General features: G+C 41.1%; 1 protein-coding gene across 1 annotated transcript; it reads right to left on the bottom strand.

Moving 5' to 3' along the window:
- Positions 1 to 3,232: 3,232 nt before the first annotated feature.
- On the bottom strand, positions 3,233 to 14,779 carry mrpl20 (mitochondrial ribosomal protein L20). Its single transcript, XM_084316045.1, has 4 exons — positions 14,587 to 14,779; positions 7,837 to 7,947; positions 5,446 to 5,523; positions 3,233 to 4,375 (listed from the first exon to the last, which is right to left on the bottom strand). Exons 1-4 carry the CDS (start codon positions 14,671 to 14,673, stop codon positions 4,205 to 4,207), a joined length of 447 nt encoding a protein of 148 aa, XP_084172171.1. The 5' UTR covers positions 14,674 to 14,779; the 3' UTR covers positions 3,233 to 4,204.
- Between the last annotated feature and the right edge of the window lie 1,001 nt (positions 14,780 to 15,780).

The raw sequence follows: 15,780 nt of genomic DNA, 5'->3' as shown, positions 1-15,780 counted from the left end.
CCCCACCTACCCAACCTCCCCCAATGTACAGTTTTTACGTCAAATGTATATACTCTTTTCTGGACTTTTTGTATCACAAACAGTACTGTATTTGCAAATCTGGTATGTCATAAATGTATAGATGTAGCAGTACTGTCTATCTGTATGTCATATGTCCTGATGAATTGAAAATGGGGGACCCTGATGTAAACAAGACGAAAGTCTTTCTCTGGTCTGCATCCCCTTAAGAATTGTGTGTATTGAGCTGTACTGTATTGTACACATTCTGCAATCTGTTAATAAAGTTTTCAATCAATCAATCAATCAACGGTGGCCAGTTTTGAATTGCAGCCTCCCGTAGGTGCTCTTTAAGAGCGGTTTTGAATGTGGGTACTGGGTAGGGATTCACATTCCTTTACAGCTTTGGGTAGGGCGTTCCACATTGATGTGGCATAATTACGAAACGTGTTTAGTCCCTTGTTTGAGCCGAATCTGGGTTTAACATGATTTGTTGAGCTTCCTCTGGTGTTGTGGTCGTGGTATTCACTGACCTTTGGGAAGTATTTTGACATGTACATGGGTACCTTAGTCGGATAGTGTATCTTGAAGACCAGGCCCATTGCAAGTTGCTGTACTCTGTCGTCTACTCTAAGCCATCCTAGGTTGTCAGAAAAAGGAAACGGTGGCCGCGGAGGAAAAACTAGCAACGATTGAAGGCTATTACACATCAGTTTTATGTAGTGATATATACTGGTGTTGTCATGCTGAATTATGGTTTTGTAATTCATATTGATACAGTTGTATCAATCAAGTTGTATTGTACAGTTCCCCTCCCCCCCACAATGTAGTTTCTTCATCAAATGTATATATTTTTTTTTTTTTTTGTATCACAAACAGTACTGTATTTGTAGATCTGGTATGTCATAAATGTATAGATGCAGCAGTACTGTCTACCTGTATGTCATATATGTTATGAATTGAAAATGGGGGACCCTGACGTAAACAAGACGAAAGTCTTTCTCTGGTCTGCATCCCCTTATCAATTGTGTGTAAAATGTTCAATCAATCAATACCTGTTGTTACCTATCCACTTCGTGCCTAGTGGCACATAAGGCCTTCACAGAGCGTTTCCACTTCTCCCGGTCAGCTGCCATTGTTCTTGCTTCAGGCCATGAGCTCCACCCTGCCTCTTTTCTTTCTTTCTCTACTGTGCGTCTCCAGGTAGTCTTTGGTCTTCCTTTTCTTCTTTTCCCTTCTGGTGCCCAAGTCATTGATATGTTGCAGTCGTTGTGGTCTTGCCTCAGTATGTGTCCTATCATCTTCCATCTTCGCCACTTCACTTCCTTGCTCAACGGCTTCATGTTGGCTCTTTCTAGTAGCTCTACTACGGTGCTGATGCGGTCTTGCCACTGGATTCTGAGGATTCTTCTGAGGCATCTGTTATGGAACACGTCGACTGACTTGTTGTCTCCCTTGTTCATCTTCCATGTTTCACATCCATACAGTAGGACTGGCACAACCAGTGTTTTGTACAATCTCAGCATTGTTCTTCTTGAGATGCTGTTAAGAGTGCCAGATCTTTTTGAGTTTGATGAATGCACCTCTTGCTTTGGAGAGTCTGTTCAATCAATCAATAAATACAATGTAATGCCTGTTCTGTATCTCAGAGCAGTTTCTGACAAGCAGACCCCAAATTAAGCACTTATATTCTGTATCTCTTCAGACAGAGGTATGGATGAATGAATGAAAACTGTATTTAACAAATTGCAGAATGGGTACAATACAGTACGGCTCAATAAACTGAATGCATAGTGTAATGTCATAATACTATAGCCCAAATATCAAGATATTGATGAATCATCAACAGACAAAGGAATGTAAATATAACAAAACGTTTTAATTAACTAAAACATTTCATGAATATTTTTTTTACCAGAACAGGTAAAACACAAAACCTTTATTTACATAAAGACAAAAGGCATTAGGAGTCAAGTAATGAATTCTCGCTCCCTACCACCAGTCACCCCTCACAACACAATTCCATCAATTCACACAGAGGTAGGATTATGGGTGTAAATGATTTGGGAAGAGACAATGATGGTTTCTGGTATGACTGCAGCAAGGAATCTCTGTGGTACCGACGAGACACATGTTCCGTTTCTGAGCGGGGTGAAGCGGGGATGGGAGCTACGGTCACCCAATGGCTATAGTGTGTACAGTAGCTTCTACTCTTCCTGTGGGTAATAGCATACACCTGGAATAACGTTTGACTGTGTAACTACAATCCTAACAACATAGCAGTTGGTTCTAAATCAATTCCAAAAAGGTTACCAAAGTGCTACATTGGTAAGGTTTGGTGAAGAAAGCCACAATGGGCTAAGCACACCAGATCATGTGATCTCAAAACCAAACCTTAACCCTTTCACTGCCGCGCTACCAAAACAGTTAACCCTTTCACCGCGACAACACACAGGTTAACCCTTTCACTGCCACACGACAGCCGGTTAACCCGTCGGTTGTGTGATAGTAAAGGGTTAACCTTCTGTCGTGTGGCAGTGAAAGGGTTAATGGGCTCATGGACATTAATGGAGTCAAACTCAAACTCAAACACTCTCACTCACTCATATATATATATATATAAATAGACAGCAGCCCAACAAATATCTGGTATATAAATATTTAACTCCGGTGATCTTTTTTTTTTTTATCCACTTTTTCTCCCATTTTTTCTATATTTTCTCCCATCCCAATTTCGTATCATCCAATTCAACCCTCCCCTGTCACGAACGCTGTTTCTTGCCTCCCACAAGCCGGCTGCAATGTGGACTAAGTCATACATAGCACAAGTCCCCTCCGGTACTTGAGGTAACAGCAGTCGCATCTTTTCACCTGCGCAGCTCGATCTCTCAGTGGCGAGGAGTAACGCGTGGGAGGCTCACGCTGCCCCCGACACTTCCTGATTCTACTGCGCAGGCGCACCAACCGACCTGTAGGAGTCGCTGTCCACAACGCCCGATCCCCACCCATCAGTTTCCCACCCCCTAATACGGCCAATGTGTATTAGTACGGACGACCAGCTAAACTGAAAGCAAATGTGGAGCGCTGGGCTCGAACAGGCAAGCCCAGCGTCTATTAACTCCGGTGATCTTTAGAAATGAGTTGGAACCAAATATTTTCATGCACACCACCATAACCCAAGACATGTAGAGAGTAGGGCAGGGCAGCAAGGACAAAATATATCACAATATCCTAATTTTGACAGTTTAACTGCACTTGGCAAGAATTTGCTTCTTTATTGAACATTTTATTTTCTCATCCAAATCAGTTATAAAATAAATAAATGTATGTGTATTTTTGACAACAGTATTGGAAAAATGGATGAACTCAATGACAGTATACCATAAATCTGAATTAAGAATTCCAATGTTATTCTTATTTCCATGACCTAGGAAAGTTCAATCAAGATTTGTTAACATTACCTACTCTCTCCCAAAGCCAGAAACCAGAGAAGTAAGACTCACATGTTGTCAGGTATTTGTCACATCATCAGGTATAAAGTCTGGAGCTGCTCCATAGACAATGTATGAGACAGATCTTTTGTTTGAGTTTATATACCCAAATTTACTTCTAGTGTTCTCAGATACGGAACATGATGTACCCATATACTCAGAACATTCCCCTGGGTGCTCTCATTGTCATCTTTACCATCATATACTCAGAACATTCTCCTGGGTGTCTCTCAGTGTCATCTTTACCATCATATACTCAGAACATTCTCCTGGGTGACTCTCTGCGTCACCTTTACCATCTTTCCCAATTCATCGTCTATGAAGCAGCTCCGGACTTTATACCTGATGACATCACAAGTTTGAGTTTTAGCACTAGTTCATGTTCGCTAATATTTTGGACTGTCTTAGACCAGAGGAATAACATGTATGAATTCACTGTCTAAGACCAGAGGAATAACATGTATGAATTCACTGTCTTAGACCAGGGGAATAACATGTATGAATTCACTGTCTTAGACCAGAGAAATAACATGTATGAATTCACTGTCTTAGACCAGAGGAATAACATGTATGAATTCACTGTCTTAGACCAGAGGAATAACATGTCTGAATTCTTAAATTGGTCGTAGTTCCCCTTTACACTAGGCAGGGTCTACCTCCCAGCCCCATTAGACTACAGTAGATGAGGGTTGTGGCAGAACTTAAGAGCAGGTCCGTTACTGTAGAACAACTCGTGAGAAGACGCCCGTGGGCTCCTTGCCGTCGCCCATTGCCACACGGAACCCTTCCTGCTGCCGTGCCTGTGCCAGCTTGGCAAGAGCCAGGAATGAACGTGGTTCCGTGATGGCAAGTTCGCTGAGGACAGGACGATTGACTTGAACGCTACTCTGTATGGGGAGAGAGAAAAGTAAATCAAAAAAGATATATAAAAGTAATTAATTAAATAAATGCAGCCAGTTAGAATTTTAAATACAGTTTATAAAAATTCTAAAGTGTGTCGATGACGCACATACAAATTATATTTTTCTGAGCCAAACCAAGCTGTGTAGTAAATTTGAGCTCTGTAGCATCAATACATTGTAATGCATAAATAATAGATAATTGAATCATGGCCTCAAAATCCAAAATTGGTATTGAATCTGAAAAGGTTTGCATCATTAAACCCTTAGTGAGGGGAAAGCTAATCAAACAGTAGGGGTGGGGGGGGAATCGATACAGCAATATATCGCAATATATTGCGTGCCGATATTATATCCATATAGTGACGCCAAGTATTTAAATTGTTTTGTTTGACCATCCCATTTTGCTGCAATAAAATTTATTGGAATGAGGTGAACAGACTGAAAACGTTCTTATCAAATAAAACAGATGACGTATATATATCTTTTTTGCAGATGTTGACAAGGTTTATAATAAAAATAAAAAAAAAACATAAAAAGAACATAATTAGCAGTTGAAAAAAGAAAACATATCGCATTATTACAATATGGTGAATCTAGTATTGTGATAATATTACAATATAGTGACTCTAGCATCGTGATAATATTACAATGGTGACTAGTATCGTTATAATATTACAATATGGTGAATAGTATCGTGATATTACAATATGGTGCCTCTAGAATCATTATATTACAATATGGTGACTCTAGTATCGTGATAATATTACAATATCGTGAATCTAGTAATGTGATAATATTACAATATGGTGAATAGTATTGTGATATTACAATATGGTGCCTCTAGTATCATGATAATATTACAATATGGTGACTCTAGTATCATGATAATATTACAATATGGTGACTCTAGTATCATGACAATATGGTGTTGCATGGCCTCTACCCTACAAACCAGTGTTGGTGAGTAAATCATGCCCAAACTATGCGACACAACGCTGAAATATTCAGCACTGTGAGCCAGAAGGGAGCCATCTGGTGGAGGAGGACTTACTGACCTTTATCAGGTTGTGTATGAGGGCCGGGTACTTCATGCCATGCTCCCTGGACGCTGCTGCCACGCGCGAGATCCACAGCTGAAGGAATACAAGCACAACAAATATAGCTCACGAGCCAAAGGGTGTGAACGTTTAAATGTGTTCTAGAGATTGACATTTCTGATGGGAGTGAAGATTAATTATCGGACCCTTTAAAAGGGTAGAATCTGTAGTGCCGATAAGAGGATAGGTAAACGTACACCAAAGTGTTTTTGAGGTGCCGTTATTGGCAGCAAGATTCAAATAGGAGGAAATACAGCCCATTCAATGTAGCTCCATTCTGTTGGATGCAAACCGTCTTCATCAGGGTAGTCGGTCATACATACATTTTGCACAGATTTCTTTAAGAGCATTGGACCCACATGGGTGTGGTTACTAAGGTCTGAATCGGTAATGCCGCCAAACAGAAACCTTTAGGCAGAAAAGCCATGCTTGGTTTATTGTCATCATACAGCACAAGTACAGTACAAAGAGGTTTGGCATCCAACCAGAGTGCAAATGTAACAGTGAGTAAAGTGCAACAGGATTATATTATGCAGGTTTATTAAGACAAATATTACTGTTACATTTGCACTCTGGTTGGATGCCAAACTTCTTTTCGTTGTACTGTACTTGTGCTGTATGGCGAAAATAAATTTGAATCTAATTTAACATATTTCAAGTTTTCAAGTTCAAGTTCTTTAATAGTTGTCATACAGAAGTACAGAATACTTTCATACAAAATGCTTCTTACTGTTACGCTCCAGAGACTGTGCTAGACAAGATAGTATCAAATAACATAATAACATAATATAGCATGAATTTAGAAGAAGAAAATGAGGTCACAGTTGTTCGGTATAGACATATGTACAATGTTCTGAGTTACCATATAATATACAATACACAATACTCAATACTCAATACTCAATATACTATACTATACAATACTCTACATACGTGGGGGTTAGAAGCTCTTGCTCAGGGGCACTTCAGCATTACTGGCATTGCCGCCGGTAGGTAGCCCCTACCGTGGCTTTGGAGACAGGGTTTCTACCGTTTTTTTTCTAACCGAGAAAATCTGTTGAAATCTGACACATTTAAATCTCTCCGGTCATAATGTCCAGTGAAAATAATTCCAGAGTTTCAGTACACAGCGGTGCTGAACTGGACACCGGAGAGGCAAATGAAAAGTCTCATTCCTCTCTCACTCACTTATACAAAATCAAAGACTGTGACAGATCTATATCTTCAGATGGTCTCTCCAATTATTTAACTTGACATAACAACACAGGCAACAGTCCGAGTCATCCATCAACAATATTTGTATGGCTAAGCTAGCCCGACAAGTCTATTGACAGGACTTTTATTTTATTTGGAATATAATGCATGAACAAAAGTAGCCTATTTTTCAATAAATAATATGATGATGTCATTCTTTATATAGCCTATCGATCTTTAACAAATATTGCACCTCCTGCGATTTGGATATTGCACTAGTAGGTCATACTGCAATTTCAATACAATTACGATTAATTGTTCAGCCCTAGTACTATAATAGTATTATAATTAGTGGTGGGACTCGATTACAAATGTTTATCGAATTAATTCGAGACTTTATAGTTAATTCATCTAAATTAATCACATTTGAATCGCATATCAATATTTGATGCAAAAAGCAAACATTTTCAATTCAAATTAATTTCGAGTGAATCAATGAATATACATTATACATACGTTTAAGCAGCAAAATCCTGTATTAGCTACTACACAGACCAACAGATCAATGCAATTTTTAACAAAGTGCAGCAATTTTAGGAATAATATATATAGCGCAAAGGACCTTTTGTAAACTCAAGCACTTTCGAGGTAAAAGTTAAACGCAGTACTTTAAAGTACATTCCAGAACAGTTGACAATTGTATGTATGTATATATATATATATATATAAAAAATAAATAAAAACTCTTGATTGATCTCAATTTCTCTTATTATTATTTTTTTTATGAACAAACCAGACTAAGAAAAAAAGTAATTTGCGATTTATTATACTTTATACTTATAGCACATGCATGAGTCTGGTCTCCTTTGAAAGGTAACATTCTTACACAATAAAGAAAAATCATCATGCGATTAAACGCATACATTTTCTTTAACTTTTAATTCTTTCTGTAGTTAATTAATCGAAATGAATGCAATAAAGTCCCAGCCTAATTATAATAATATATATTATATTATAAGAGGTGTACTTTTGATACTGGCTCATCTCTCTTATCCTGGCTTTTATCAGGACAACTATCTATTCTGTGATCAGTTAATTCTACTGATATGATTAATTTGTGAAGTGTACTTAGTGTTGAACCATTTAATTGCTTACCGTTCGCATGTTACGTTTCTTTATCTTCCTTGCCTTGGTGGCGTAGACGAACGCCCTTCGCACGGCACGCATAGCCAGACTGTAGCACCGGTTCTTTCTGCCTCTGAAATGCTGGTGGAACAAAAAAAGAAACCAAATTACATCACACAATGACCTCATGGTTCAAAACAAGACTACAAACATCACAAAACAAACTGGTCAGACTACTGCTTGACCTTACTCCTAAAACCCACCTCACCCCTGCCTAGGATGGCTTAGAGTAGACGACAGAGTACAGCAACTTGCAATGGGCCTGGTCTACAAGATACACTACACCACTATACACCACTAAGATACCCATGTACATGTCGAAATACTTCCCAAAAGGTCAGTGAATTCCACGACCACAACTAGAGCTGCCGCGATTACCGCATTACCGCGGTATCGCTGTTACATCACGCCCACCGCAAGAGTAGGCTGAATACCGCGTCACCGCTGTTTTTTTTTTTTATAATAATAAAGCACCCTTCTCTCGTTGGGCTTGCGGCTCTGCAGATATACCCTACTCCTCTATCGAGGTTCCAAGCGACCCTATTGGGTACCAGAAAAGTCATGTGAAACATTGCAGACCACTGATTGGTCAGAAGAGAGACGCGTCACACGATGGATCGTCTTGCAGTGCTTTTACTTCCTGAATCTCAGCCATTGATCAGAGCTCAGTCACAACACGGCTAATATACGTTAGCTCCCACCGGAGACCGAGAACGAGGCATAATGATTTTACTGCAACGAAATGTTATAATAAAAGCCCTTCGTTCTATACACTTGTCTGATTGAAAACTTTATTAACAGACCGCAGAATGGGTACAACTCTGCACGCTCTGAGCAAAGAAAGGAACCGAGATATGAATTGAGTAACGCTTGCCTTGCTATGGTCCGGTAAATACGAACGTGTAACTATATAACGTAATGCCACAAAACGAATGCCTTTGTAATCATAAGTAGTAACGTTATAATAATAATAATAAGAAGAAAGGGTCGCGACACACTTCGAATCCGTGTTTCACTTTCAACGAATGCGTGCTTGCCGAATCCCAAACAATATTCATGCTGCAAAGTAATCCTCTAAAGATAGACATTTAGACTAGAGGCAGGCTATATGCTATAAAGAGTAGACTACAAAAAAAAATGCATTCAAACTTTTTTTGTGTGTGTGTGACTGTGTGTGTGCGGTAATAACCGCAGCGGTAGGAAATATTTCGCAAATTTGTGCGGTAAGGAAAACATCAATACCGCGGCAGCTCTAACCACAACACCAGAGGGAGTTCCACAAATCATAATCAACCCAGATTCGCTCAAACAAGGGACTAAACAGGTTTCGCAATTATGCCACAACAATGTGGAACGCCCTACCCCACAGCCGTAAAATAATGTGAATCCCTACCCACCTTCAAAACCGCTCTCAAAGAGCACCTACGGGAGGCTGCAATTCGAAACTGGCCCCGGTAAATGTCCAAACCCCCCCCCCCCCCCCCCCCCACCCAACCCCCTCCAATGTAGTTTCTTCCCCCTCAAATGTATATATTCTCTTTTAGAATCTCTCTCTTAAACAGTACTGTATATTTGTATATCTTGTATGTCATAAATGTCTGGATGTAACAGTACTGTATGAATTGAAAATGGGGAACCCTGATGTAAACAAGACGAAAGTCTTTCTCTGGTCTGCATCCCCATAACACATGGTTGCCAATCACTGATTTACACGTTTCTGACGGCCAACGGTTGAGTGCCATTCATGTGTTAACACGTTTCTGGATCGTTATTGCTTTTATTCGATATTTTCATTCATAATCCATCCAGGGAGCCCTGCGTTATCATTGGGAATGGGTCTGGAATCGCAAAAGTCCAATACCGCCGCCTGCTGCCTTGCGGCCGGTATTGCAGTTCCTTTGAAACTGTGGCTTGGCGTGTCGATCTAAAGTCTCCGGGCGGAGTCTTCCTTGTCGGGCAGGACAAGCGGTTATATAACGCATGCATCGAGGAGAATCAAGCGCTCCCGGTTCATGTTCTTTGGTGGATTATGTTGGCAACACGATCGACATCAATACTTGGAATGGCAATCAGATAATTGGAATATTCTTTTTGTGGCAGATCCTAGTCAATGTAATGGATATAGTATCAATCTTGCGTTGATCCAAAAATTCCTTCATTGCGATCGGAGCGTGTGTGTGTAATGTGTGTGTAACGTTGGTGACGATCAGAGAATCAAAAAACGACCCCCCCCCCCCCCTTTCATGCATTCATGATGAAACATAATACCAATAATCTAGACTTGATTTGAGAACAGTAGCTAGTCCAGGGAAGAAACCAGACCGCTTTTAGTAGAATACACGCTAAAGGCGTATTACATAGCCTTTTGGGAATTACCCTAGACCACGCTATAACTATACTTATATTCACCACGGTATAAAACGGGAATGTATGGATGAACAAAATTATTTCTTTTTTGCATCTTGACCGGAAGAAACTCAGTGTCAAACGACCATATTACTGTATCCATAGCTATAATATAAAATATAGTTATAGCTCTACAAACAAGGTGACGGACTCTTATTAGGTTAATGCTTGGCACCGCATAGTAGCCGTATCCCGGAAGGGGCGTGGCACCCAATGTGTTAACAATTGTGTGTATTGAGCAGTACTGTATCGTACCCATTTTACAATCTGTTAATAAAGTTTTCAATCAATGGTCAACTATTAAAACGAGATAGAAGGCATACACGCAGCCCCATTTCCTACTTATGATCTAATCACAATGAATCCATGCTGTTCCTCATACAAGCTCTGGCTAGTTAGCACAAACCAATGCAAAGTCAATGGGGTCGATCTCATGTCTGTACAAGCTGACTGCGCTTGAAACCCACCAGGCGCGGGCGCAAGCACTCAGCGCACGTGGCCATCCACACCGACTCGCAGTGGTGCAGTCGTAATATGGGAATTGCCCAAACGCCACGTGCACATACATGTTCCCACAGTTGCGCACAGAACAGATGATTATTATGCATAACAATGTTTTAAATGTAATAGTAGTTACAATTTCTTTAATTGAATTAACTTAAACTAGAAAAGTAAATACAAACTAAATTAACAATGTAACTTAGAGTTAGTTTACAGAAGGACAGTTTCCTTCAGACTGAAGCACAACTTAATGTCTCATCCTTCCAGTCGGGACCACAGATCAAGCAACCCCCCACCAATTGGTACAGGGCTTGTATTTTGGTTTGGCTCTTCTCGTTGTTATGCTATCGGTATCCTATTATTATGCAAAGTCTAGGTGATAAGTGCCGGCCGGGTACTTGCCGCACGGCGCAATGAGTCCAGTGACAATTGTGAACGCATTTTTGTGCGCGCGCGTGCACTTCTGCCTCTGTGATCTACTACAACGGCGTCTAACCGCGTCCTACCACCACTGCATCGCTGACACAGAGTATGACTTACACAGCTGTAAATGCCTAGTCTATATGCGAAGTCAGTCCCCGTTTGAAGATTTTTTAAAGATTTCCAGTTCCAGTGAGTTCTATTGTCCATTTTGCATGTATAACCAGTTATGATCTAATTAATTCGAATGTTAGAATTTATCTTAGAATGATGAAATCAGTGTGACGCACGAAACCCACCACCAGGCGCGGGCGCAAGGCGTGAGACAGGCGGGAAGCTAATTTAATCGCTTTGGTTGGATTCAGAGGCATGCGCCACGCGCATTTGTACATAAATACACTCAATATCTGCATTATTACCACACATAAAATATAGTCAGATGTTGTTCAACCAGCTAATGTGTCTGTATCTTTCCCAATACAAATAAACCATACTATACTTTTTCAGGAGTACATGGGAGCGAAAGTGAAGCCCACCCGCCTCACGGCCCACGCACACCAGCACACTTTAAATTTTAGAATGATTAAATCAGTGTGACTGTACTCCTGCAAAAGTATAGTATGGTTTATTTGTATTGGGAAAGATACAGACACATTAGCTGGTTGAACAACATCTATATGTGTGGTAATAATGCAGATATTGAGTGTATTTCTGTGAAAATGCACATGGCGCACACCTCTGAATCCAACCAAAGCGAAAACGATCGCTTCCAGCCCGCACGGCCGGTGGGCACAGCTATGTCCGTTAACATGGAAGCGAAAGTGAAGCGCCCGCCCGCCTTCGTGCGTGGCTGGTGTGTTTGCGCCGTCAAGTCCGCCCCTGGTGGGTTTCGTGCGTGCTCACTGAAAGTGACTTTGTGGGACACAGTGACTGTAGTACATTTCAGCTTGAACAGACATTGATTGATTGATTGAAAAGTTTATTAACAGATTGCAGAATGGGTACAGACTACAGTACAGCTCAATACATACAATTGTTAAGGGGATGCAGACCAGAGAAAGACTTTCGTCTTGTTTCCACCAGGGTCCCCCATTTTCAATTCATCATAACATATATGACATACATGACATACAGATAGACAGTACTGCTACTACATCTATACATTTATGACATATCAGATTTGCAAATACAGTACTGTTTGTGATACAAAAGTGGCCAGAAAAAGAGTGTATATACATTTGACGTAGAAACTGTACATTGGAGGAAGTTGGGTGGGTGGGGTGGGGTTGGGTGGGTGGGTGGGGGCTGTACATTGGAGGTGGGGGGGGGGGGGGGGGGGGGGGGGGTTGGGTAGGGGGGGACACACTGTACATTGGAATACTGACAAAGCCATACTTGGTAATTTACTGTGCAACTGGGTTAGGACATTTGTAGGGGCCAGTTTCGAATTGCAGTCTCCCGTAGGAGTTTTTTGAGAGTGTTTTTGAAAGTGGGTAATTCACATTCCTTTACAGCTTTGGGTAGGGCGTTCCACATTGATGTGGCATAATTGCGAAACGTGTTTAGTCCCTTGTTTGAGCCGAATCTGGGTTTAACATGATTTGTGGAGCTCCCTCTGGTGTTGTGATCGTGGTATTCACTGACCTTTGGGAAGTATTTTGACATGTACATGGGTACCTTGGTCGCGTAGTGTATCTTGTAGACCAGGCCCATTGCAAGTTGCTGTACTCTGTCTGTCGTCTAGTCTAAGCCATCCTAGGTTGTCAAAGTGGGCAGGGGTGAGGTGGGTTCTAGGAGTCAGGTCAAGCAGTAGTCTGCCTAGCTTGTTTTGAGATGTTTGTAATTTGTTTTTTAGTGCCTTTGAGGTGCTTTGGTACCATGAGGTGCAAGCATAGTCGTAGTACCCTTGAATGAGTGCTCCTGCTAGAGTCTTCAGGGTATTCTTGTTTACCAGAGAGGAGATCCGGTACAAAAATCGAGTTTGTTGGTTGACTTTTTTTTTATTACATTGGATGCCATTTTGTCACAGGAAAGATTAGCCTCTAGGATGGAACCCAGGTAGGTAATTTCATCTTTCCTTGTGACAATATTGTCACCCACTGTAACCGAGAAGCCGTCGGTCTTGCTGAGTTTGTTATTTGAACCGAAGAGAATGGACTCCCGTTTTGCCCATGACAATGATAGTTTGTTGTCGGCGAGCCATATGCAGATTTTGCCTAGTTCTGAGCTGAGGGCTTTTTCAACCTGTAACTTGTTCTTGTCAGAGACCAGCAGGGCTGAGTCGTCCGCAAACAGGAACAAGTTGCAGTCACAAGCTGATGACATGTCATTTGCATAAATTAGGAATAGTAGCGGTCCTAGTATGCTTCCTTGTGGAACACCACAGCTCACTGTGAGGGGGGGGGGGGGGATAGGGTACCGTTTACCTCCACCATCTGTTCTCTCCCCTCCAGGTAGGATTGTATCCAGCTCACTGATAGACTATCAAAACCAATTGCTTTTAGCTTGTCAATCAGAATGGTGTGATTGACAGTGTCGAAGGCCTTTTGTAGGTCCAGCATGACCATGCCGCAGTATTTGCCCACGTCCACCTCTTGTTTGATGTGGTCGTTCAAATAGAGAAGGCATGTGTCAGTGGAGTGGGATGTTCTGAAGCCAGATTGGAATTCGTAGATTGATTGAAAACTTTATTAACAGATTGCAGAATGGGTACAATACAGTACAGCTAAATACACACAATTGTTAAGGGGATGCAGACCAGAGAAAGACTTTAGTCTTGTTTACATCATTTTCAATTCATCATAACATATGAGACATACATGACATACAGATAGACAGCACTGTTACATCCAGACATTTATGACATACCAGATCTACAAATATACAGTACTGTTTATGAGTACAAAAAATTGTCTAAAAAGAAAGTATACATTTGAGTGGGAAGAAACTGTACATTGGAGGAGGTTGGGTAGGTGGGGGTCTCGAACTCTCGACCCCATTGACTTTGCATTGGTTTGTAGCTAACTAGTCAGAGCTAGTATGAGGAACAGCATGGACTGTGCCGAAAAAACATCTAGATGTTAATCTAGTAATAAATATGTGTACTAGGGTTCCAAAAAAACACAGCTATCCCTTTATGTTCAGTGGGTCATCACCAGCTAGGATAGTTGCTCTAAACAGCAATCCATTGAACGTTAATTATTAAAAGTTAGCCAACGTTATCACACAAACATTAACAACAGTATCCTACAATTTAACTGAGACTTTGAAATGTAATGGTGATTTCTAACCCTTCACAAATTTAGCTAGTTACATTTACGTTAACGAAACCTAGCTGTCATAACTGTCATAGACAATAGATATAATATAACACATAAATTGTATGGGCCTTACCCGTGCATGTTTAAGGACTTCTTGAACCTTCCAATATCTATCAGGTCCGCGATTTCGGATCCAACATGCCAACGTAAGGAAAACCATTTTAATCTTCGGCCAGTTTACTGTAGGCTTTTATAAAACCACTGCGGTTTACGTGACCTTAATCCAACAGCACCTGTAACTAACATGTGTCCATCACCAGCGTCGAGCTAGTTTTGACGTTTCTTCGTTTGGTTTTCGGCAGCTAGTCGTACTGTTGGACCGTAGCACTGCCCCTCGCTGGTAGACTTGAGTACTGCACAACGGTGTTATTTTTTTCAACGTGAAGGGGAAAGTGGGCTTTCTGTGAACGGCCATTGATTGATTGATTGAAAAGTTTATTAACAGATTGCAGAATGGGTACAGTACAGTACAGCTCAATACATACAATTGTTAAGAGGATGCAGACCTGAGAAAGACTTTCGTCTTGTTTCCATCAGGGTCCCCCATTTTCAATTCATCATATGACACACATGACATACAGATAGACAGTACTGCTACATCTATACATTTATGACATACCAGATTTTCAAATACAGTACTGTTTGTGATACTAAAAAAATTCAGAAGAAGAGTATATACATTTGACATAGAAACTGTGCATTGGGGGAGGTTGGGTAGGTGGGGTGGGGCTGTACATTGGAGGTGGGGGGGTGGGGGGGGGGGGGGGGGGGGGGGTTGGGTAGGGGGGGGGACACTGTACATTGGAATACTGACATACATTTGACATGGAAACTGTACATTGGAGGAGGTTGGGTAGGTGGGGTGGGGTTGGGTGGGGCTGTACATTGGAATAGCCATGCTTGGTCTTTATTGTACAACTGGGTTAGGACATTTGTAGGGGCCAGTTTTGAATTGCAGTCTCCCGTAGGTGTTCTTTGAGGGTGTTTTTGAAGGTGGGTAGTGATTTACATTCCTTTACAGCTTTGGGTAGGGCGTTCCACATTGTTGTGGCATAATTGCGAAACGTGTTTAGTCCCTTGTTTGAGCCGAATCTGGGTTTTACATGATTTGTGGAGCTCCCTCTGGTGTTGTGATTGTGGTATTCACTGACCTTTGGGAAGTATTTTGACATGTACATGGGTACCTTGGTCGTGTAGTGTATGTTGTAGACCAGGCCCATTGCAAGTTGCTGTACTCTGTCGTCTACTCTAAGCCATCCTAGGTTGG

Source organism: Notolepis coatsorum (genome assembly GCF_963971535.1).
Source record: "Notolepis coatsorum genome assembly, chromosome: 6".
In the NCBI taxonomy this organism is placed as follows: Eukaryota; Metazoa; Chordata; class Actinopteri; order Aulopiformes; family Paralepididae; genus Notolepis; species Notolepis coatsorum.
Note: the sequence above shows the minus strand (reverse complement) of the source record. Positions and strands in the feature narration are given on the sequence as shown.